General features: G+C 37.0%; 2 protein-coding genes across 2 annotated transcripts in view; one reads left to right on the top strand and one right to left on the bottom strand.

Moving 5' to 3' along the window:
- The window catches only part of LOC131052230 (uncharacterized), a 66,159-nt gene that overhangs the window by 16,988 nt on the left and 23,517 nt on the right, over positions 1–25,654 (top strand). The window lies entirely within an intron of this gene.
- On the bottom strand, positions 12,982–13,936 carry LOC131037364 (uncharacterized). Its single transcript, XM_059209566.1, has 2 exons — positions 13,475–13,936; positions 12,982–13,372 (listed from the first exon to the last, which is right to left on the bottom strand). The coding sequence occupies exons 1-2, from the start codon at positions 13,701–13,703 to the stop codon at positions 13,128–13,130; spliced, it is 474 nt and encodes a 157-aa protein (XP_059065549.1). The 5' UTR covers positions 13,704–13,936; the 3' UTR covers positions 12,982–13,127.

The raw sequence follows: 25,654 nt of genomic DNA, 5'->3' as shown, positions 1-25,654 counted from the left end.
AGAACAATTTAAGGATATCTTAGGACAGCATACAAACTCTCCCTAGGTATAGTGTAGAAATCTGAATGCAAAATATCTTTTCTCATGATAACCTTGAAATAAAAAATTTGAACCTTCTTCCCAGGGCCCATATATTTGTGGCTCTCGATATCTCTTGCTTGAACCAACTAAATATTAAGGAAGTTAAAAATATGAGATCTTCACAGGCAATTTTCTTTTATGGTGTCATGCTTTCTCTCCGCTATTTGATTTCACGTATACCTGTAGTTGAGAGTCCTTTTATGATGAGTATATCCATAGCTATTACTTTTTTGATTTCAGCTATATGTAATATCTCCACCTCGAAAATAAAATAAGATTAACCCCAAGAAATCTTACACATAAAGACTAATGAAGAAGATTTAAAATAAAATAGACGAATTTAGTCATATGATTTCTTTCAGGAAGAATTAAGTAAAATAATATTGGGGAATTATATTAATAAGAGACATACAAATAGTTGCGATTCTTAAGGGAAAAGGGCATTTAAAGAAGACCAAGTAAGGGAGAAGGATATCATGGAAAATATGTTTTATACCTGATTTTTATTCCTAATGGAATGTAGAAAGCAGTTAAGCAAATAGAGGACGAAATCCCTCAAAGACCAGAGATTTAAGGAGGAAAACCCTTAATTTCTCTTGCCAAGTTAGTGGATGAAAACCTCTAACATTAGGAAGAAATTTAGGAAACATTTCAAGACAATTATACAAGTAAAGGAGCTGCAGATTGAAGGAAAGATTAGAGCAGAATATAAGTTTAATATTTTCAGATTTGTAGTAAGCTTTAAATTCAAAGTTAATAATTATCAACATTATAAGTTTGAAGTCAAATTAATATTTGTAATTAATTATGCAAATACTATTGTTAGTGTGGAATATCTATTTAAGGCAAAAATAAGGATTTTTTATCAAGGGACATTACACTATACCCTTAATTATTCCTTAGTTTCCAGGTATGCCCATAATTTTGGCCATGCCTCCATGATTGTTGCTTATTATGGCAACATGGATGTCAACATGTCATATTCATCTTGCTTGGCTTCAACGTGCTCTTTTGGATCATAAATAGATGTCATGAAACATTTGAGTTTTCTTTATTACCAGTGCCCTATTACTGTTCACCTTTGAATTTTTCTTTTGTTGATATTGTTGCTTTTCTATAGATTCTTCTTTGTGCTCATATTTATATTCTTCATCCTTGCATTTTTTAACATCCAGTGAAATCACCTTCTTTTCTTGTGCCATAACTTCATGAACTTCATTTTCACATATCCTAGAACAAAGCCAAAGGATAATTTAGAATAAAATTCAAATTCCATGGGTATATCATAGAAATATGAATGCAAAATATATTTGTCTGTAGTTACATTCAGATCCACAAAAATTTGACTCTTCTCCCTCTATACTTATGGCTCCTTGATGTTCCTTTCTTGAACTTGCAACTGCTTAGCCAAGTTAAAGTTGAAAAATTCATAGATTGGCTCAATCCTTAAGTCAATTTTGACTTATACTCTTGAATAGTATAGAAGCCAATTTAACCACCAATCTATTAGCTTGAAAACTACCGTGGAGCTAACCCCTTGACTGGAAGTTGAGATGTGGGGCACACCAACAGCTTATCACAAAGACAGCATGACTTTTAACTTGGTAGAATTTATAGCCCAGAATGGAGATAAGATTGACCACAAGTTTCTCATTTATGATTTCATTAATTTCCAGAAGGGGTCCAATGAATCATTCCTAGAGTTAAATAAACTTTTTGTGAGAATCTTGATGAACATCCTAGAATATTTTAGGCCCAAAGAGCTCATTTGCCTGGTCCTATATTGTCCTTTGCTTCAGGGATCAGTTTCCATCCGAGAGACAAAAATCCTACAAATCTTTTAGAGGTATAATACATGTCATAGAGGGTTGACTAAAATGTCATGGTTTCTGGGATGTGGTTGGAGCATGTGGACATGGAGATTGGTCCATCTGAGGAGTTCATCTTATTAAGGTGCATCCTATTGTTAAACAATTAGACAAATTGATGTGGGCCCTAGTGGATTTATCAAATTGAGTGGGATATGAGAGAGATTTTTTTTCTTTGGGTTCTAGAGAGCATAGTTCAGAAGAGTCACGTCTTGTTGATAGACCATGTAATCAGGATGAATTGGAGAAACCTGGAAGCAGGAGAAGTTAGAACAGATCCCCTGTCTGATGAGGGAGAGTCTTTATTCATTGAGGTAAATTGTAATATTAATCTGCAAGAGGAATTTCCCTTCTGTACCACATGCATCCTACCTCGTGCTTTATGTTGTGGATGAGGCATCTATAGAACGGGAAGCTGAATATGAGGAGTTATAGGAAGAAGACAAATTTCACCCTGAAATGGAGCTGGCTGTCTGCAATTTGACTATGATACTGATTTTTGTATTAGACAGTCTAAATTACCTGTATATGATGTCACCTATCTGGTGCAGGTAATGCATCAGAAGTACATGAATAATACCTACCTAGAGGTGCACAAGATGATGAAAATCCCATTTCTAATATGGTGACCAATATTTCTACAGGCTCTTATGATTCAGGGCTAGACCCTTACATGGGTAATTGATGTAATCATGTAATACAAGTGGATTCATGATATATTGTCACAGGTTGCAATGCTTTGAAAAATTGATTGCTCAAAATAATCGGATTAATTATTCAACGATATACAACCGTATATAAAGAGTTTACAAGTCGGCGTTCTAAATTAAGAACTAGTCGTTTAAGTGAAAACTAAAAAGCTAAATAAAGCTGAAAAGCTTAAAACTAAAAAACAAACTATGTGTTCTTATAAAAGAAACAATAGTTGACTGATGACTAACTAAATGACCATTAATAGAACCATAATAGAAGGTAACTGACTAAAAGAATTAATTATTCTAATACCCTCCCTTAATGGTCATTGTATCAACTAAGTACCTGACAGAAGACATTGTAGGTTTTTTGATCATAAATGGAACACAAAGGACACTATGCTGCTACGAAGACCCTCCCAGAATATGCAAAGTGTTAATGACCAAGAATAGCTGATTTTGGATGACCGATGTAACCCTCACAGGCGAATTATAGAACTAGCACACGCGAGTTACAAAAGCTTGACACCATGATTTTGAGGAAAAATCGGCAAACCCTTTTGTAGAAGAGTACCAAGCACTGTTTGCTCCAGCAACTCCAAAATAGATTGCAAGATACCACTGTTGTAGATGTTTGCCCTGACAGTGCGATCCGAAACTGACTGCAACAAAGCACGATTTTTGAGGAGAAAAATCGATCAAAACCAGAGAACTTCACGAATCACAAATCCCACGCGAACTTTGTGTGTTACAGATGCTTTTTGAAGAAACAATTGTAAAAACCAGCAAACAATTTTTTAAGAAAGAATTGTAAAAACCTAGAAATCTGAGGTTACAAAACATCGTTTTTGTGGAAAAAACGGTAAATCCTAGATGACCAAATCTTATGCGAAAATCGCGGATTACAGATGAGATAATTTTTAAGGGAAAATTATAAACCCCGCGAACAATTTTTGAGGAAAAAAAGGTGAAAATTGTTGTCATTTTATGACACCCTTGGTCCATCAGTGAGAATCGATCAAAGATATGTTCTATGGATCAACGCTGCCTTAGTTGATCAAAGAGAAAACAATGGAGTCATGAAGTGTGAAGTGTTGTCTTGCCGGAACTCCGGAACCCCCAGGTTCCCAAGTTCTTAAGTCTTCAACCTCGGAACTTTGGAACCCCCAGGTTCCCAAGTTCCTAAGTCCTTGACCCTGGAACCCCCAGGTTTCCCAAGTTCCTAAGTCTTCTCTTCCTCAACCTCTGAACCTCCAGGTTCCCAAGTTCCTAAGTCTTCAACCCTGGAACTCTGGAGCCCCCAGGTTCCCAAGTTCCTAAGTCCTTGACCCCGGAACTCTAGAACCCCCAAGTTCCCAAGTTCCCTAAGTCTTCTCTTCCTCAACCCTAGAACTCTGGAACCCCTAGGTTGTTCCCAAGTTCCTAAGTCCTTGACCTCGGAACTCTGGAACCTCCAGGTTCCCAAGTTCCGAAGTCCTCGACCCCAAAACTCTGGAACCCCCAGGTTTTCAAGTTCCTAAGTCTTCTCTTCCTCATCCCCGGAACTCCGAAACCCCTAGGTTCCCAAGTTTCTAAGTCTTCAACCTGTTGTGACGTATTCACACATCGCCCCATTGCAAATGGGGACCCCTACTTTTTTGCTTTTTGGGGTTTGCTTTCTAGGTTTTTAGGGTTTGTCTGTTAGCCTTTGCATTTTGAGTGTCACCAGGGGATCACTAGGATGGCAGGCTCTCCTTGAGTCAGGGTGAGTCAGCAGGTGCTCCAGATTAGGGTTTCTTTGAAAGTCTCCCTTAGGCCAAGTTTTGCTCTTGTTGCTGTGTCTTATTTGAGTTTGAGGAAGTCAATGAAGCTTGGTGAGTGAATATCATCTTTGAAGGTCTTATTTAAGTCAAATTGGTGAGTGATGAAGTCTGGAATGTCAACCTGATCTTCAAATGTCCTGAAATTTGGCTAAGTCTGGAATATCATCCTGATCCTGAAATTTGACTAAGTCTGGAAAATTGAAGAATCCTCCAAAAACTAGATCTTGCATTATAACTCCTGGAGGTCTGAAACCACTCTCAAACATCCTGACAGTATATATAGTATATATGGAATATAACTTAAAGTATAAGTCTTATACTTAAATGTTATATTTCATATATGAATCTTGACGGAGAGACCAAAATGTCAAATTTCGCTCTTGACCCTTCCAAAGGGTCCAAAGCGAATTTCAATTTCGCCCCTGACCCTTCCAAAGGGTCCGGAGCGAAATTCTCCATAAGACATTCTACTTTGACCCAAACTTAGAACTAACTCATTCCCAGGCATTATTGAGGGCAAAACACTTGTTTGGATGAAGAAATGTGAGAAATGAAGTCAAGATTTGAGCCTAAATGTGAATTTCGCTCCCCTTCCTAAGGGTCCAGAGCGAAATTCTCCCCAGACACTATTTTCTCCCTTGTTTGGGCTAACATCCTTGTTCCTTGGACATGGTGGGGGTAGATTGATATGTTCTTGCCTTAGGAAGTGATTGAAAGCATTGAGGAATGAAGATTTTGACCTAAGACATGGATTTCGCTCCTGACCCTTCCAAAGGGTCCAGAGCGAAATTCCTATTTCCTCTATTTTGCTCTTTAACTTGACCAAGTTTGGAACTTCTAAGGCATGGTTTGGAAGACTTGGATGCTTGGAGAGGAGGTTTGAGGTGATGAAATGATGGAAATCAACTTGGAAGGAGAATTTTGCCCCTGACCCTTCCAAAGGGTCCAGAACGAAATCCTCCATTTGACCTTCTTTTTTGCCTTAGGCCCTAGGCTAGCCTTGTCTAGAGCTAGTTTGATGGTGGATTGCCTTGATTATGATGAATGGACCTTGAAATTGATCAAGTTTGAGAGAGAATTGGATAAATGAAGTGGAAAATCAACCAAGAATGAGGATTTCGCTCCTGACCCTTCCAAAGGGTCCAGAGCGAAAATCCCCATAACTCTCATTTCCTTCCTAGTTTTGGCCAAGTGTTGGTTTCTAAGGCATGTTGGAAGGTGGATTGGTATGTTCTTGCCTTGGGGGGTGATTGAAGGCAGTAAAAGATGAGGATTTTGCCTAAAGGATGAATTTTGCTCCTGACCCTTCCAAAGGGTCCAGAGCGAAATTCTTTATAAACCTCATTTGCTTCCTTGCTTAGGCTGCAAACCTTGTTCCTTGGGTGGAGAGTGATGTATTTTTGCCTTCCAGAGAAGATTGGAGTTCAAAAGATGAAGAGTCAAGCCTAGAGTAGGAATTTCGCTCCTGACCCTTCCAAAGGGTCTAGAGCGAAATTCCACAAAACCACTCTTTTCTCCCAGTTTTGTGCCAAGTCAAGTGTGGGTCATGGTGAGATAGGATTGGATATGTCCTTAGGAATGACTTTGAGTTGCTAGTGATCAATAAATTTGAAGGAACTGAGCAAAAACTAGGATTTCGCTCCTGACCCTTCCAAAGGGTCCAGAGTGAAATTCCTAAGATCACCTATTTCCCTTGCAAATCAAGTCAAACTTTTGGTTTTTATAGCTTAGGGAAGAATGGAGCAGCGTTTCCTTGACCTTTGAGGTAAGTTGAAGTGAGAGACATGATAGAATTTGTCCTAAAATGCAAATTTTGCTCCTGACCCTTCCAAAGGGTCCAGAGCGAAATTCCAAGAAGACACCCTTTTCTTCCTTGTTTGGACCAAGATCTTAGTCCCTTGGGCGTATTTGGAAGTAAATCAACATGTTTTTGCCTTAGTAAGTGAATGAGGGTGAAGGGAATGAAGAATCAAGCCTAAATCTTGAATTTCGCTCTTGACCCTAGAAGGGTCTAGAGCGAAATTCTTGCAAACACCTATTTTTCCCTTGGAGAAGGTCAAATCCTTGGTTTTTATGGCGTGTATGGAAGTGAGATGATGTGTCCTTGCCTTTTGAGGTGGATTGGGGTTGAAAAAATGAAGAAATGTGCTCAAAACTAGAATTTCGCTCCTGAACCTTCCAAAGGGTCCAGAGCGAAATTCCCAAAATCCCTCTTTTCCTTCCATTTTTGTGTCAAGCTAAGTGTGGATCAAGGTAGATTGAGCTTGGAAGGACCCCTAGGCATGCCTTTGAATTGATTGTGGCCACCAATGGCCAAGATTTTGAGCTAGGACAAGGATTTTGCTCCTGACCCTTCTAAAGGGTCCAGGGCGAAATCCTAAATAGGTCCTGTCCCTAGCCATGATTCTTAGCAAAATTCTCCTTTCTAGCCATTTTGAGGGTCAAGCAAGTTTTGCCATGTTGAGAGAGGGGTTCAAAAATGGAAGTCCGGGTATGAAAAGTGAAAAGAGTAGAATTAGGTGAAGGGAAACAAGCAAGTCAAGAATTTCGCTCCTGACCTTTCTAAAGGGTCCAGAGTGAAATTCTCAATTTCACCTAATTTGCTCATGATGAAGGTCAAGAGATGGATTCGTAGGCCTTGGTGGAGAGAAGACTAGTGTATGCTTGTGTTGAAAGATATTTTGGAGTAGAGAAGTGATAGAACTTGAGCCTAAACAAGAATTTCGCCCCTGACCCTTCCAGAGGGTCCAGAGCGAAATCCTTAAAGACTCCATCTTGCTCCAATTTTACCTCAAACTTGGTATTGGTTGAGATTAAAGGGATCCTTAGGCATGCATCTAAGCAAGCATGGTCACAAAGTGAGAAGAATTTAGGCCAGGAATGCAAAATTTGCTCCTGACCCTTATAGATGGAAGAAGACCAGGCCGGGGCAAGGACGACCTCTTCTAGTCCATCATCATCAAAGACGTTCCACATGCACAAAGGGAGGATTCAAGGTGCTTTGAAGCATTGGAAGACTAGGGGTGTTCAAGGAGTTCAAGTTAGCCTCAAGACCTCATTCTACCGCAAGATGACAAAGAAAGGCTTTGCTAGCACTTCAGGGCGAGATATGCTACTGGAGAAGGAAGCCCTGACAATAAGGAAGCCTCATCAAGCAAAGGAAGTACATCATTCATCACGTCAGAGACAGAAAATGATCAACTAAGTCACAAGCGTTAGACAAGGTGGCATCCCAATCATCATTCCTTCGGTCGGATTGGTCCACCTCAGCATGACCAGATTCAATGTACCTAATTTAATTGGAGGCGGCACAAACTTCGGTGTACCTACCCTTGCTTCCTATTGGTCCTCGCTCTGGGAATGTAATTTTCTAATTGGCTAAGGAAGTTTGTTGTAACAAACCCTAATTAGGGTTTCTATCTTGTAATCCTAGCCATTGGTTCGAAGTCAATCAGAGCCATCTGTTTGTAAAGGGTTTTCTTTATAAAGCCCTGGCTCCTCATTTGTAAAGGATAATAGTTAATAGTTAGCTAATAGGGAAGAGTCAGAGAGTAGGAAATAGTTAGAGTAGAGTAGAAAGAGAAGGCAAAGATTGTTGCCAAGATATTGTTGCAAAAGACTTGTAAACTTCATTGAAGAAATGGTGAATTCTATGGGTCGATTCAACAATTTGCATGGTCTCTATACTTCTCAAATTTGATTTCATGTTATTAGGTGAATGGAAGAAATTTGTATGATCAACGGTGAAATTCGTATATCCATACTACTAGCGGTTTGTTGATTGCAGACTTGCCTTGCATAGTCAACTGGAATCATTCAGCTTAAGCTTAACTTCAATTATCGCTTCTTCATTGATATGCATCAACCTGACGGTGTCCATGCTTGTAGCGGTGATCTAAACATCATAAAGCTTTCCTTAGAAGATCGCACTAATCTTGTGGAGATGATTCTAGGATGTCAAAAAAAGACTTAGTTAGAATTTCATCAAAGGTCGTTCAGTGCTCTTACGTTCTTAGTGTTAGAAATAGATCTCGTTCCAACCCTTATCCTTTTTCCTTTTTTCAAAATCAAGGGCCGGTGAAATTCCACGTTCCAGTAATATCCAAAGCAAATCAGATGTTCAGGTCGTCGAAAGTAAGTCCCCTTATGATTCCAGCAAAATCACATCGTACCGCAAAGAGCTTATCCACACGTAGAGAACCTACATATCAGAACCTTGGAGTTACTCCGACTGATCCTTCGGCGAGATCTTCAGTAGTCGGGAAACTTTGTTCAAGAGAGGATAAGGTACCTTTAGGTATTTTATTCTGTGTTTGGTCCTGTACAAAATACACATCAACACAACCCCAGAACTCCGGAACCCCCAAGTTCCCAAGTTCCTAAGTCTTTGACCCCGGAACTCTGGAACCCCCAGGTTCCCAAGTTCCTAAGTCTTTGACCCCGAAACTTTGGAACCCCCAGGTTCCCAAGTTCCTAAGTCTTCTCTTCCTCAATCGCAGAACTCCGGAACCCCCAGGTTCCCAAGTTCCTAAGTCTTCTCTTCCTCAACCCTGGACCTTCGGAACCCCGAAGTTCCCAAGTTGCTAGTTTTCCCCAACTTCGGTGACCCAGGTCTCCGAAGTCCCCGCCAACTTTGGTGACCTAGGTCTTTGAAGTTCCCCCAACTTCGGTGATCCAAGTCTTCGAAGTTCCTAAGTCTTCTCTTCCTCAACCGCGGAACTTCGGAACCTCGAAGTTCCCAGGTTCCCAAATTTCCCCAACTTTGGTGACCCAGGTCCCTGGAGTTTTCCAAACTCCTTCTGGCTTGCAACACTTCCGGATGCTGTGATCGACACTCAAAGCTTTAAATGCTCTGATGACTTTTGTGACTTGTACACTTGCTTTTGTGGAGCCACAGGGGTGCATTTAATGTTTTTGGCAATATTTCTATCAGGAGAGGTACGAGGCCATGCTTGTTGTGGTGACTTATGTCATGTCTGCATACTCTGACTTTGAAAGGTCAGTCAATCCACCCTTCTTAGAATTGCCTTTTGTGGGTATGGCTAGGTTGCTTGCATGTACAAGTCAAGTGCATGCTCTTCCCTGCACTCCCAGACTAACATACAGGGGTCATGATCACTTTTGTAACCATTTTTCTATATAAAGGCTGTTAAGCCTCATTGTAAAGGGTTCTCTCCCTGCTGCCTTGAGCTTTCCTATGCTCTTTCTCTTCTCTTGAAGACTTGTAATTATTTTTGCATTTCTGCAACTGTAAGTTTGGCCTTGGCCCTTTGAATGAATTGAAATTACATTCTTGCCTTCCTTCAACTTATGCATGTTGTGTATGTTTCCTTACCTTCATCATAAGTGTATGTTTTGTGGCTCTTCTCTCCATATATGCTGTGTTAACTTGTTTTTCTGAGTGTGACTTGTGGGAATCCTTCTCCCGTCTTGACACTTAGCTAATTGTAACCTTCATACATGCGTTTGGGTCACTCATGCAACCAAAATTTGTGCATCTCTTGGGTATTTCAGTTGATTCCTTGTGCCATATCGAGTGGGGAGAGGAACAATCTCTTATCTTGGTGCATCACCTCCTTTGATTTCAAGCATTTCTCTCTTCCCTTTACCTCTGCAATTTGTTAGGATAAGCCTAAGAGTTAGTTTTGAAGTGTTGAGTTGGTTCAACACTTGCACTTGGATTGATATGGAAGCCGGCCTTCTCCGGAGATTCAACCCCTTGCGCAAAGTCCCACACTTCGGGGTTGTTTCCATGTTTCACAAGGTTGCTGAGTTGATAGCTCAGCAAGGGTGCGAGCTTTTGTGATAACAAAAACCAAAAAACAATTTTTTAGGAAAAAATTGTGAAAACCCTGGGACCTGTAGAACGAGAGCTCTAGCCTAAATCAATCTGATCAAGGCAACAATATTCAAATTTCGTTAACCGAAGCACGAAACCCAAAGCATGAAACATTGGCACACAACCCAAGGCATGAAATTCTGGAACAACCCAGAAAAAGTTTCTTTGTTTAGTTTGTAAAAAAAACTTTCCAAACCCTAGGCGTAGGAGGATTTGAGAAAATCGTGAAAGGACAGGGCCTAAATCGCACCACGAAAATCCTTTTTTTAAAAAATTTTCAGCCACAAGAAATCGCGCAAAAACAAAACTATTTGAAATCACGTCGGCACGGAAAATACTCCAGAAATCACAAAAAAAAAACTAGTGCCCTTGGCGTAGGTACATCCAGTGAAACCCTTAGTGTCGGCACAACCAGCAAAACCCTTGTTGCGCGGGGACAATCCCAATCATAAAAATAAAAAAACGAACCCTCGTCACGCCAAATCCGCAGTTCATTGGAAAAAAAAATTACACGATTTTCTGAATATCGTCAAAACAGATAGCGAATAAACCACGGGGCTGCGAAAATCGCAGGCAAGAAAGTCGCAAAATAAAGAATCGCGTTGTCAAAACATAGATCCGAAAATAAATTGCCGCTGAAAAAAAAGAGTGAGAATCGTGGCTGTGAGAAACTTAAAAATTGCACTTTTGGGAGAACAAAAAAATGGCCCTTGTTGATAAAGACGAACTACCCAGGTCGCGTTGCCAAAAATAACAGAGGTTGTGAGCTGAAAAAAACACCAAAACGGCCGCTGCCAAAAAAAAAAAAAGAAAAATCGCATCTAATCATCTTATGCCGCCACAAAAAAAAGTGACGCCCAGCAAAAACGCGTTCTGGAAAACACGCTGAAGAAATCAGCGATTCTTTGAAACATGTCGCTCAACAGACAATGCTGAAAAAGCCCAAAAAACTTGCAAAAACCCTTCGAATTTACAATCTTCAAAAAATCGGCTAGAGAACAGTGTGCCCTAGCCACAAAACACAAACACAGCCACAATTTTTTTATAATGATAAAAAATTCTGATGAAAAGCCTAGCTTGCATTTTCCAGAAAAAGAAGAGCAATTAGATTTTTTTCATAAAAAAAGACCTTAAAAAAATTTCTGGAAATAAATTCCAGGTAGGAAGGCCTACAAATTTTTTTATTAAAAAATTCGCCAGGTTTTAAAAAATCCCATTGACCCGCTCTGATATCATGAAAAATTGATTGCTCAAAATAATTGGATTAATTATTCAACGATATACAACCGAATATAAAGAGTTTACAAGACGACATTCCAAATTAAGAACTAGTCGTTTAAGTGAAAACTAAAAAGAGTTACAAGATGAATATAAAGAGTTTACAAGACGACGTTCCAAATTAAGAACTAGTCGTTTAAGTGAAAACTAAAAAGCTAAAAAGCTAAAAAGCTAAATAAAGCTGAAAAGCTTAAAACTAAAAAACAAACTATGCGAATATACAACTGAATATAAAGAGTTTACAAGACGACGTTCCAAATTAAGAACTAGTCGTTTAAGTGAAAACTAAAAAGCTAAAAAGCTAAAAAGCTAAATAAAGCTGAAAAGCTTAAAACTAAAAAACAAACTATGCGAATATACAACCGAATATAAAGAGTTTACAAGACGACGTTCCAAATTAAGAACTAGTCGTTTAAGTGAAAACTAAAAAGCTAAAAAGCTAAAAAGCTAAATAAAGCTGAAAAGCTTAAAACTAAAAAACAAACTATGCGTTCTTATAAAAGAAGCAATAGTTGACTGATGACTAACTATATGACCATTAATAGAACCACAATAGAAGATAACTGACTAAAAGAATTAATTATTCTAATATGCTTGAGAGGAGAAAATCCTCAGCACACAAATGGATTGATTTCTTTCATGGGACAGATGCCACATACTTCTTAGTTTCAACAGTTTATCATCTTCCATTCAACGGCTTCACTCCACGGTCACTAGTTTCTTAAGTTGTGGGTTGGTTGTTAAGTTGGCTTTTATACCAATCATGTCTTTAATTTTACGAAGATGTTATTGTGGCCCCATTAAGCCCAGCAGGTTTACTGGAATTTATCTCTTTTTATCCTGTCAAATTTGGTATCCTTTCTTAGTTTTGTTTATTCTGTTCTCTAGAAGACACAATTCATGTTTCTTCTGTTATGTAATATATGTTTTGGATCATCACAAACTTTACTAAATCAAATAGAGAGTCTAATTATACTCAGTTGCCCTATTTCTGCATGGACATTCAATCATAAATAATCATGATGCCCTTTTTGGTTGTTGCCTGTTTGTAGGAGACTTAATGTTTTATGCAAGTACTTTGTAGCTCTTAGTGCCGACATGATGGGAACATCGACATGATGTGGGTTGACTATTTAAGCTTGCTAAACATTATTCATACCATAGAAACAATAATCGTTTGGGGAATTAATCGGCAAAACAAAAGTATAAGATTTTTTCAAAAAATCGGGAAAAAATCGGGAAAAAATCGGATATACAAAAAAACATAAAAAATTGCAGAAAAACAATCAAAAACTACTTTTTTAATATATTTTAGGGTATTTCCATGGCATAGAGATATTGTAGGCAAATAAAATAGACACTTGAAAACATGAATTGCAAGAAATAGATTTTCGTTGCTTATATTCATATCACTGATTACGTTCCACAAAATATACTACACCATAAATAATATCTAGATGGTGATAGATGTCAAAATGTCAATTACAATATAGTTTGTGACTTTGAACAAAGTCAACCTGTAAATTAAGTACAAAATTCCAAAATCTCAAATGTAGGCAATGACATGCTAGAGGGCAGGAGGCCCTGATGATGAAGCTCCTGGGCAAGAGCCTGTCCTAATTCCTTCAACCCATTCAGGACGAAAGTTGGCTTGCCTCATGATATCAAAATCTTCAGACACAAGCGGACGATCAGCAACAACATAATCATCATCAACATCATCATCATCATCATCAGCATCATCAGCAGCAATCAACTCGCACTCTGGATATATCTCATCGAGGTCAATTGGCAAGCATTCCTCAATAGTTCCTGATTTTGCCCATGTAGAAATTAGTGTTTCCCTTACAAATGAAAAATCAATGAATAGTGAATACAATTCAAAAAACTGCAACTATATATTAATATTCTCACCTTGAGCTTTCCTTATCTTCAAGCGGAGGTTGTGATGAACAAATACCAAGTCATTCAGCCGTTGTTGTGATAGGCGGTTGCGTTTCTTAGAATGTATGTGTTCAAACACACTCCAATTACGCTCACAAGCTGATGAGCTACATGGTTGGCTCAAAATACGCACCGCCATCCACCTTAAATTTGGTATTTCATCTCCAAAAGAAGCCCACCATGCAGCTGAAAAACACATTATATGGAGATGATATTGTAAGACTAAGAATATCTTATAATCTTAACAAACTTAGTGGTTGGCAAAATAAAGAGATTGTCAAAAGTTTATAGAGTCTACCTGGTTGAATTGTCTTTCTGCTTTGTATAGCAGCCCTAGAAGAGAGAAAGCCCTTAGCATGCTTGTACATTTCCAGCTCTATCGTAGCCGCATCAAATTTTTCCAAGTCAGGAAACATTTTTTCCATGCACTTGAAGAAGCCTTGTTTGATCTCAGCATCAATTTCTAGGAAGTCAGTCTTATAGAATAACAGAGGATTGAGAAAATATCCTGCAGCATGGAGAGGAGTGTGCATTTGTCCATCCCATCTCCTATCAATTATGTCCCACAACGGCATATACTTATCCCTGTTATTTTCCAGCTTACTCTTTATCACCTCCTTGGCCCTATCCATGGCCTCATACACATATCCCATGGGGGGTTTATCTCCATCCACTAGTCTCAAGATTTTTACTAAAGGCTCTGAAAATTCTACAATTTGTTCAATAGATTCCCAAAATGTGGTAGAATACATATACTCTGCCACTGCTATGCCATTTGCTTGAGTTGTGAAACCAGACTCCATCCACTCAGCTGAAACAAACATTCGCCTCAAATTACCTTTTTGTTCACATAATGTTTGTAATGCAAGGAAATATGTTGCAAATCTTGTCACTCCTGGTCGAACTAGCTCCTTGCCACCTGTGAAAGAGCGCATTATAGCCAAAACCCTTGTGTGATTATAAATAAATTTGGTAACCTTGTGAGCTTTCTGAAATGCCGCCTTAACCCATTCAATTTTTCCAATGTCCTCTAGGGTTAGATCAAGGCAATGTGCTGCACATGGTGTAAAAAACATGGAAGGATATTTATCTGTCAGAAGTCTCCCTGCAGCAACACAAGCAGCAGCATTGTCTGTGATAAATTGAACCACATTTTGTGGCCCTACATCTGTAACTACCACGTCATACATCTCAAACAATGCATTTGTGGATTTCATCATATTAGATGCATCCACAGATTTCAAAAAAACAGTGCCAATCTCACAAGAGACAAGGAAGTTAATGAGAGTTCGGTTCCTTCTATCTGTCCAACCATCTGACATGATGCTGCAACCAGTTCTAGCCCACTGCAATCGATGTTGTTTAACAACATCTTGAACATCCTCTACTGCATCTTTCAGCATACCAACCCTTAATGATTCACAAGATGGGGCTTGAAACCCAGGACCTACAGCTGCAATAGCATCTATCATGGGTTGCCAATATGGATTTCTGGAAGCATGAAATGCCGTGTGAGAGGAGTACCAATAATTAGCAATTGCCTTCTTTGCTTGTTCAGTGACAGTTTTCCTCCATCCTGTACTCTCCAAAGTGGTTTGTGATCCTGCTGTGGTACGAGGTTGGAAGAAAGCATTAGTGTTTCCTCCACCTGTGTTTGGTCCACGTGCTATAGAATTATGTGTCGACCCAGATTCCTTGAAACTCCCATCTTCACCATCCTCCTCACCCAAATGGTTCATCGTGGGATCTGCAGAACTAGAACCTAGTTCAACCCCAATTCTTGCCTTTTTGGCCTTACTCTCAGCAATCCCGTCAAGAGATTGCTTTGCCTGATACGAGACATCTGCAGGGCATGCCTTGCATATCACGGTGTTATTTCCTCGTTCTTTGGACAAATGCCATTTGAAACGATAAATTCCACCACTGATCTCTTCTAGACACCAATTGCACTTGACCTTCGTGCTACCCGGAACTGCTGTGCAATGTGTCCATGCAAAGTCTTTTTGATGCGGCATTATCAAGAATCAGATCTGTAAAAACATTACACTCAATCTTAAACTTTTGAGGGATATACAGTTAAATTTAATATACTGCTAAATATATACAGTTACTAAATTTAATATACTGAAAATTTATACAGTATATTAAATTTAACTGTATATATTTAATAGTATATTAAATTTAATATACTGTTAAATATATACAGTTAAATTTAAAATACTGTTAAATATATACTAAATTTAACTGTATATATTTAACAGTATATTAAATTTAACTGTATATAAATATATACAGTTAAATTTAATATACTGTTAAATATATACAGTAAATAAATTTAATATACTGAAAATATATACTAATAAATTTATACAGTATATTAAATTTAACTGTATATATTTAACAGTATATTAAATTTAATATACTGTTAAATATATACAGTTAAATTTGATATACTGTTAAATATATACTAATAAATTTAACAATTAAATTTTAACAGCATGTTAATATACGTAACAGTTAAGTTTAATGTAACAGTATATTAAATTTAAAAGTTAAATTTAATATACTGTTAAATATAATTCTATAAAACAAACTAATAAATTAAATTAAACTATATTTATTATATAGTTTAACTTTAACTGTTAAATTTATTAGACAATATACAATATATTTAATAGTTAATATTTAACTATTAAATATACTGTATATTGTATAATAAATTTAACAGTTAAATTATTAAACAGTATATTTAAATTTTAATATATTGTTAAATATATTTAACTGTTAAATTTAATAAAACAGTATATTAAATTTAACTGTTAAATTTAACAGTATATTTAACAGTTAAATTTAATGTACTATTAAAACAAACTAAGAAATTAAATAAAGTTTAAACTAACAAATTAAATAAAACGAACATAATATTAAATAAAATCTATAAAAACAAAATTTGTAAAACAAAAATTTAACTGTAAATACCCTACCTGGAAGGCTCGATGAATGCAGTGATGGCGCGCTAAACTGTAAGAAACAGTCCGGCTTGGTGATCTCCTTCTCGGACAATCAATCTCGGAAAATCGGAAGCCCGAATAATTACGAACGGACTTCAAATTTCCCACCTGCAAACTTTGGACGAAAAACAATAGGGAGGCGGCGTCCATTTGTAGATTTTTTTCCGAAACTTTTGCACCTTTTTCGTGTTTTTAGGGTTTTCGTGCAAATAATTGCGATTTTTATTTTTTCCGATTAATACCTGTCGATTAATCGGGCTTAATCGCGTTTAAAAGGGAAAAAATCGTTGACCCGCGGTCAACGCGTATTTCGCGATTTTTTCGGGGAAAAAAACGCGACCCTCTGCGATTCCCGATTAATCGCGATCGATCGCGATTTTTTCCCGATCATTGTTTCACTGATTCATACCAAGTTCCAACAATATATATGATGATGTTTTATGTGTTGCATTTTATCAACATGATGTGGGTTGACTATTTAAGCTGGCTTAAACATTATTCATACCAAGTTCCAACAATATATATGATGATGTTTCATGTGTTGCAATTTAACCTTTCGAATTCTCCAATTATTTTGTGTTTTTGTGTTTTGTTTAACTTAATGTTATTTCATAGCGATGGATTGATTGTGTCTTCCATTCTCCTGGAGGTACAATTGGTTTCTTTATGAGTTTACTATATTATGAACCCAAAACATCTCATGAGAAGTGCAAAGATGCGAGTCAAATCTAAGATTCATATCCATGCACAAAAGGAAAAGATCAAAAAGGGTATTAGATATATTACCCCTGCAAATAATGAATATGAATAGAATTTGGAAGACATAAGGTTTATTTTATTCCAGGGAATTAGAATATCTGAATAAATGAAGGCATGCAAAGGCTATAAATACATTTGTTATGGTAATAATTATATTTTTTTCTGGTCAAGCAAAGTTTAGTTATTTTTAGATTGTCTTGTGATGAAGCAAAGGTTAGTTGTTTTTAGATTGCTTCATAGCGAGGCAAATGTATAGTTATTTTTAATGAGGTTTCCTTGCCTATATGAGAAGGTTATTTGGATTGTTATTAGGCAATTTCATGTATAATTGAAAACTTGTTTTCTTTAAAATTGGGAAAGGCTCACCTATCAGCTTGAACTGTTTTTTTCCCTGTTGTGATCAGAATAGAGTTATTCCCAGCATAAATTTCATTTCTTAATCTGTTTCCTTTCACATTTCAGAAATTTATATTTTGGATTTGACAGATTTCTTTTTTCAGAATGTTAAAAAATTCTGTTTAATTTGTCTAGGCATGTAACATGTTACATTGATTTTGGATCATCATGGTTGCTGCCAAATGAAGAGGAGTTTCTAATTATATTTGGTGACCCCAATAAAGATCGATGTTTCTAGTCATTGAAAATTATAGCAAATTTTTTGTTGCAATTTGATGAATGGAGAAAATAAGTGATTAGTGAGGTCTTTCTAGTCCCCATCAAATACATCTTGTGAATTTAAAAGTAATTGCCTAAGTAATATAATAATAAAGATGACCAGTGCTTCAGGTTATAATATTTGAGTCGTTGACTTGACAAGTCACCCAAGATCCTCCATAAGATGATTTAAATCTAAGAGAATTGCAGTAAGGGCTTTCAAATCCACAAAGAAAATTTTTGCCTTGGAAGTGGCAATAATGGAAGAACTAACTGAGTAGGTATTCTGAATGGGTCAGAGGAAGTAAAAGACAGATTGGTAACTATGGTAGCAGGTACATGGGATGATTATGTACCTTACCATACATGATATGCCCACACAGTATACATGTCTTCTAAAAGACTGTTTAGGCTTCAATTGGGATTACATGCAATGCCCCCTTTTGGGATGACCCTAAATTTTGCCCTAGGATCACAAGTTCAATAAAAACAATGAACATGATATAGTTAGAAATATAGTTTACGCAAAGAATGTAAAAGTAAGATAGATCCTGGTTGATACCCAGCAATCATGTTAGATAGTTATTGGAGATACAATTCATAAAATTGATTACTGCTAGGGTTAAAGAACATATATCCACAATCATCTTCATCATACAATATCTATAATTCATTATTTGGGGTTCAAGCATCACATGCTCGGATAAGGAGACATGATAGGGTGCCCGAAGTGATCCTCATGCTAGGCCCAAGTGTGGATATACCATCACTCTTGCCTTAATGTGGCCTCTGAGGTGGTGTACCTAGTGAGGAAGCTTGTACCTGCTCCAACTTGCTCTAGAATCCTAGATGCAACATTAATAATATCCCATATTGAGTTGAATTCTTGCAAGGTTTTAGCGACTGAACTGAGTGCTATAAATATTAGTTCATTTCTCATTCAAATGGTCTTTCATTTGTCCATTTTCATGCAATCGCAACTCCAAGAAAAATCTAGGGTTTCAATCCTTGTACGTCTAGCCCCCATTTGAAAAATTCATTTTGTAAATCATGAAGTAGAAGGTATCTTGTACTAGATGTTTGTAATATCTCTTTGGATAGTTGTGGATCTTTAGGAAGACTTCCAACCAGTGTTCCACCGGCATTGGGGACGGGGGGACCAAGGGCCTAAGTTTGGGGATGGTGGCGGGGTGGTGGTGCTGATATAGTTATACATATACATATAGTACTTGAAAAACTAGTTTTGAAAAGATGTATGACAGTGTAATAGTATAAGAATTACATTTCAAATGAAACTATAGGAAATTTGAAATACTAAATCTAAATACCAATATTTCTTCAATGCTAATTATGTTGTTATATGGAGCCTAATCAGACTCGGAGGTTAAATTTTCCCTACTTCCATCAGTGTGGTTTCCCCCTATATTTTTCAACGGGGGTTTGTGGGCAGCGCCCCCAAGTTGGGGTCAAGGGGCAGTGCCCCTTGCGCGCTCCCTATCGCGATACAAGGCGGGGTCAAGGGGCAGCGCCTCGCGAGGCCAAAAATACTTTTATTGTTTTATAAAGGCATTGGGTGTTATTTTTCTATTGGCCCACGTCCAATTAGGGTTACCCCTTAACCCCCCAAAAAGTCAATTTTTAAATTTTTTTTAAATTTCAATTTTAAACATTGCATAAATGTGGGGGCGATGGGAGACGTCCGAGTGTCTCCCCGTCCCACAAGAGACGTCTGCACGTCTCTCGAAGGACGGAGAGAAGTGGAGATCCACGTCTCCTTGGGAGACACGGAGACGTCTCCTCGTCTCCGGCGGCACTTGGGTGGCAGTGGTGGGGGGGCGTCGCGTCCTTGTCCTCGTCTCCGAGACGTGGCCCAAAAGGGGGGGGGGGGGGACGCATCCGCGTGGAACACTGCTTTCAACTGATGAAGTGTGACAAATTTTTCTTAGCTTAGGGTTTTCTTTCACCACATTTTCTGGTGTGAATGTAATATTGATTTGATAAGTGTCACAACACTTTGATACGTTGCAGACATTGTGTGTAATGGCCATTTCCTTATTGCATGTAAGGATGTTTGGAAGGCGATTATTAAGCATGTTCAATTGCTGATATCATATCTATTTTGGTCATTTCTATGCGCTCTCTTCTAGTTGAATGTGACTTTGTAACTGACTACTAGTTATTGGTCCTAGAAGTGTTGACCCTTAGTGCACCATTAAAATGAACAAAATCATTAACCAGTTTTCAGGGTTAAGAAGTTATTTTATATGCATTTTCATGATCCAGCATCATACTGAAGGAAAATAGTTGAAGCGAGACATAACAATTTTATCCTTAGAGGATCACATCTTGCAGTAGTTTACTCATTGATCTAGTAACAAAATTTGGGTTCAAAGTGCACATCTGGATACCTTTGCAGTTTGTCTATCTTGTATATTGTGATTAAATTTTGTTAAAGGTTATCTCTAGGAACACCCTCTTGGGTGCAGTTGAGCCCAAAGTGAAGGAGAGATTATCCACTCTCAACAACTAGCTTGTCATCACATGCATTCTGTTGATGAGCCGGACTATCCATCTTCAGGATCAACATATTGTTGGCCTTGAAGTGGATTTACCTCTCTAGAAGTGTGAGCAACAATTTCGAGACCCAACATATTTGAGATATGTTTTTAAAATTGTAGTTTTGTTTTTCTATATTTATCAATAGTGGGTGTTGAGCTTGCATATCTCGAGTTTGTAGATAATTGTGAATCTTGGCACGAGACTCGGTGGGTCTGCAATTTTGGTCCACAGCCTTGTTGGGGTCACCTCAGACCTAGACTCATGAGGCAGGGCGAGGACTTGGCCAGTGTTAATAATTGCTCAAAGATACTTAATTGAAGTTGCTTGAATGCAATTTTTAAGACAATTTGCATGGATTTTTCATCTGAAAAAAATGCTCCATGTTTGATAGCAAAATCACCAATCATTAATATTTCAGTAAGTGCTTCTATTGTGCATTCAAGATCATACTAAGGATTATGTAAATTTGAAAAGAACCATAGGGATGACTTGCAAAGCCAAAATGAATATATCTATAGAGAATAATGAAGAGAAGAAATGAAGTGCTTAAAAAGAAAGAAATCACAAAGAGAGGTAAGATATTGGATAGATAAGAGGAAGTAAGAGATATTAGGCATGGGGAAATATATTCACCATGCACTAGCAAAGTTGCCAATTATATAGACAAGTGGTTTCCTTGGAAGGTGTTATCCCGTTTAAGCATTTGTTCAGAAATCTGTTACTGTGTAAAGATTTTGGGTTTCAGATTTGAGCATCCAATCCCTTATCTTGCCATTGATTTCCACTATTTGCACTTATATGTGTGGACACTTTCACTTAATGATAGAAGAAACACAAGAATAACTTTCAAAGCCAAGAAGAATGTATCGATAGAGAATAATAAAGAGAAGAAAGCAAGTGCTAAAAGTGCAAGAAATCACTAAGAGAAGTATGATTCTGGAAGGATAAGAGGAAGTAAAAGATACTCTAGCAAAGTTACCAATTGTATAGACGAGTGGTTCCTGTGAAGGAGCGATCCTGTTTTTACATTTGTTCATTGGTAGTGTGTTTTATACATCTGTTCTGTGATTTTTTGTGTACACGTTGATGCATTGGTATTGCAAACTTGAATCTTGATTGTCTGATTTTTCCTTCCAACTTAAACTTTGTTTCAGTAGAATCATAGAATTCATTTTCTATCCCTCATGGTCCCATAGCACCTCTTGTTTATTTTGTGATTGTTTTTTGCAACGTGAGGTTTATTGCAGTCAACTTTTAGCACTAATATTCAAGTTCTCATTGTGATCAAGGGTTTCTTCTATTTATTTTATAATTGGTCTTCACAAGTTGAGATTTATTTGAATTAAATTATAGCATTCATATTCAATCCTTTTTTGTCAAAGCGGTTGATTAGTTTTAATTGTAACATTCATGAGTGGCATGAGAGATTTGGGGAAGATTCTTTAGTAAAATGGAAGCAGGATGGATTGGGATTGAATCAGGAAAAGATTATGAAGGCCATTTGGATGATAAGGCCAGCTATTATAATTTGTACTCTGTACTGGAAGAAACTCCAGACTTCACAGGGATAATTTAAATTTGGTGTTAAGCATATGAGAGAAGCTAGAGGCTTTAATATCAGAATTGATCAGTTCCTGGAATCCCAGGTTAATTAAGAAAACCATAAGAAGATGAGGGGATCCTAAAACGATAAACGTTTATTGGGATACTTGTAAGAACCCTTACTAACTTTGCCCTTAAATCATTGATTTCTGCCCTTGGGAATTTTGTCAAACACTTGTCTTGCAAAGTCTGTACTTGCTGTTATGAGTTTTCTGTTTGTATTGTTTAGGTCTTGTACACTGCAATTAATGTTTTGAATGCCTCTAACCATGAAAGATTGACTAACAATGTCATAGAAATGATATGCCAATTGATTTTGATGCATATAAGTAACTAAAATAACAACTACAGCTGCTTGACAAATCATCAAACACTTGGCATGCAAACTAGAAATTATGTGGCAGCAGCATAATGAAGTTTTTATTAGTTATTCTCACACCAAATAGTTACAAAGGTATAACATGTAATTTTCAAAACTTATGACAGCAAAATTAGAGAACCTGATATGTAAAATGCTTGCTGCAAATGATGGTCTCCACTCTTCAATGGGCTGCCAATTAAACACGTTCCTGCTGTAGCTACGAATAATTTGCCAATTAAATGCCTGTTTCCTTAGTACTGTAGCACGTCACTATTCACGCCACTGTAGCGTTTCACTATTCACGGATTACTGTAGCGCGGGTACTGTAGCGTCTACTGTAGCGCGGTTACTGTAGCGCAGTTATTGTAGCGTTACTGTAGCGCGGGTACTGTAGCAGCAATTGTATTTTGAAATGATTGCTTCAATTCTGATTTTTAATGGCTGCCAAATGAAACTGTAGGTCTGCAATTAATATATATTCGAAAATCTGCATACCCTAGATGTCTTCCCTTCTTTGAAAAGCCCAAATAGAACTCTAGAATGAAGCTCTCCTGAAATGCCAAATTTAGTGGATATTTCACCACCTCAAATGGTTGCAACACTGAAGAATTGTCGCTCTCCAATGGCTGACTGAATCAGAAACCCTTGGCTTCTTCTCCCAAGTTCATAACAAACAAATATCAATTCTCTGGATGGATGATATAAAATGAGCTCTTAAGTCCCTTTTTATTCTTTCTTATGAGAGTTCGAACACTTTCTTGGCCAATGTGGGATTAAAGACATATTCACACATTATAATATTAAAGTGACTTTATTATTATAAAGTTACTTTATAACTTTATAATAACATTAAAATATTTAAATAAATCACTTAAGTCACTTTTAATTAAATTAATTAAATATAAAGTCACCTTTTTTAATTTTATTTTATTTAATGACTTAATAAGAAATTAATTTAATCAATTTCTCCTTATTTCTCCACTTAGCCTTCAGAGAATGTAAAGGCTAAGAACTCCAATGAGATGCTAAAAAGGTGGGGACATTACAATACTTGATAGTGGCTTTCATGGGCTTGGAAGCACCTAAAGACGTGTTGAATAAATCTCCAAAAGATTAGGTTAAGCTCAGGTTTGATGGAGTTGAGAAAGAAAATCCAGGATTAGTAGGAGGGCATGGGATCTTCAAAAATGATAATAGAAAACCTTTGTTAATGTTTTCTGTATGCTTGGAAATGATTGCAAAACAATAAGGCGGAATCGATTCCTCTCTTAGAAGGAAAGTGGATGATCAAAACTTAAGGTAGAAAGGAATGCGATATTGATTATTGAAGCAATCAGAAAGGGGAAGTGAATTACTGATAAATAAACAAAATGAAATTGAGATGAAAACTCAAACTTTTATGTCTTGAACCAGCATATTAGAATGATAATAGAAGGGTTGCAGATCTAGTAACCAATTGGGGAATAGAAGTTGGGAAAGTTGGTTTGTATTCTTCCTTTTTCCTCTATGGTATTGGCGTTAATATCAGAAGACTATGCCAAAGAGGGAGAGCTTGCTCTTCATTAAAAATTGTAAAACTTGTATCAAAAGGAACAAGATTTTGTGGATAAAAGATTGTATGTGTGCCCTGTTGGTGCCTTATCATATTTGAATCAAATAGACAAGAATGATAAAAGAGTGATTTTTGAATTCCTCATATTTTCACTTTCCCAATTTGATTACAGAACACTAAATGGGATTTAGCATCTCTACCAACAACTTTTCTTGGTCTAGGGTCTCTTAACCCTAGGTATCTTAATTAAGATTTTTATAACTGTCATTTTCGATAACTAAAAGCCAAAATCGTTTACCACAAGAAAAAATTAACATCTTGAGAATAATTATGTCTGTTTTTGGGATGAATTGCATTGCCCATTCAATACTTGCACATAAGCGCCTATCTTGTTAAATTGGAAGATCATTATACTTTTTTATAAATATCAATTTTCACACTCCTACATTACTACTGCGTACACATATGATAATAATATTTACATATCAAATTATAAGATAAGAATAAATGGGGGAACGAATATAGTGATATTATCATATTTATTATCTTATTCACATTGAATGTAAAGTAAGATAGAGGTGAATGAATATAATGATGTTATTTATATGCAGTTTAAGAGATACTTTCAATAGTGTGTGTGTCCTATCAAGGAGAAGGATACATTTTGTGTAATGATCATTAATAAGTAGTTGGAATATATTATGCCCTCGTGTTGGAAATGTTTCGACTTCGAAGAACCATGAAAAATGTGATAATCAATATGGCTTCAATTAATATCTATAGTAGTAGTAGTAATGCATAGGAACAAGATCGATCAATACAAGATTAATCTTGATAAGCATTTAGTATGTGTTGACCTCCAAAGCCTTTTGCTTATTATGAGGGCAGTTCGGAAGTTTCACAGATGTGGGACCAGATGCGATATGTGAAACAACCTCCGGGATTTTAGAAGATGATTCTTCATTATGCTTTGGGGGGAGGAGAAAAGGGAGAGAAAAAAGTAAGCATAAGAAAACCTAATCTAAGGTGATGTGCCAAAGCTCTTTCAACACCTTAAAATTCCCCTTTAGAAATAACAAGAAATGCACAACTCCAAAGAATTGAGCATTGAGCGCTGCAGACTCTTCATGGTTGGAAAGAGAACAAAATGCGTAAGGTTGAAATATACTAAGCATAAAATTCAAATCTTCCCGTGAGGAGCACCCACTAAGGCTCGCTAGAACTTGAATGTTTCTATTATTTCACTTGAACAGGTAACCCTCTATGAATTTTGCTCACCAATTGGTATAGTCTAATCTCTAAGCATAAACCATTGCAAAAAATAGAAGAGTACTTGACATGGTCCAAATTCCACAAGCTTACACTAGAAATCACACAAGCCAAGATTCTTAATCATCAGTAAATGGGGCATAGAGCATTAAAGCTAAACATTAAACAAAGATGAAACACACAGAGAGGTGAATTTGGCACAGTTTGATATGTTTGATTTCTATTAATCATAAGAACATAACATGCTAAGGTTCTGAAATGAGATAATGGCTATTGATATTTCTAACTGTTCACTTTTTCAAAAAAATCTTTAACCTCCATTACAATGCCAATTCTGGCTTATATAGAAAATTTCCTCCTTGTCGGAAATGATGGCTGTAATT

Source organism: Cryptomeria japonica, chromosome 8 (genome assembly GCF_030272615.1).
Source record: "Cryptomeria japonica chromosome 8, Sugi_1.0, whole genome shotgun sequence".
NCBI classification, from domain to species: Eukaryota; Viridiplantae; Streptophyta; class Pinopsida; order Cupressales; family Cupressaceae; genus Cryptomeria; species Cryptomeria japonica.
This window is presented reverse-complemented; position numbering and strand designations above follow the sequence as displayed.

Bases quoted from the DNA above. Each gene is read 5' to 3' on its own strand.
- LOC131037364 (XM_059209566.1), bottom strand. From the start codon at position 13,703: ATGTGTTTTTCAGCTGCATGGTGGGCTTCTTTTGGAGATGAAATACCA. The intron at 13,373-13,474 runs GTGAGAATATTA...GGGCAAAATCAG, and splicing joins GAAGATAAGGAAAGCTCAAG to GAACTATTGAGGAATGCTTG.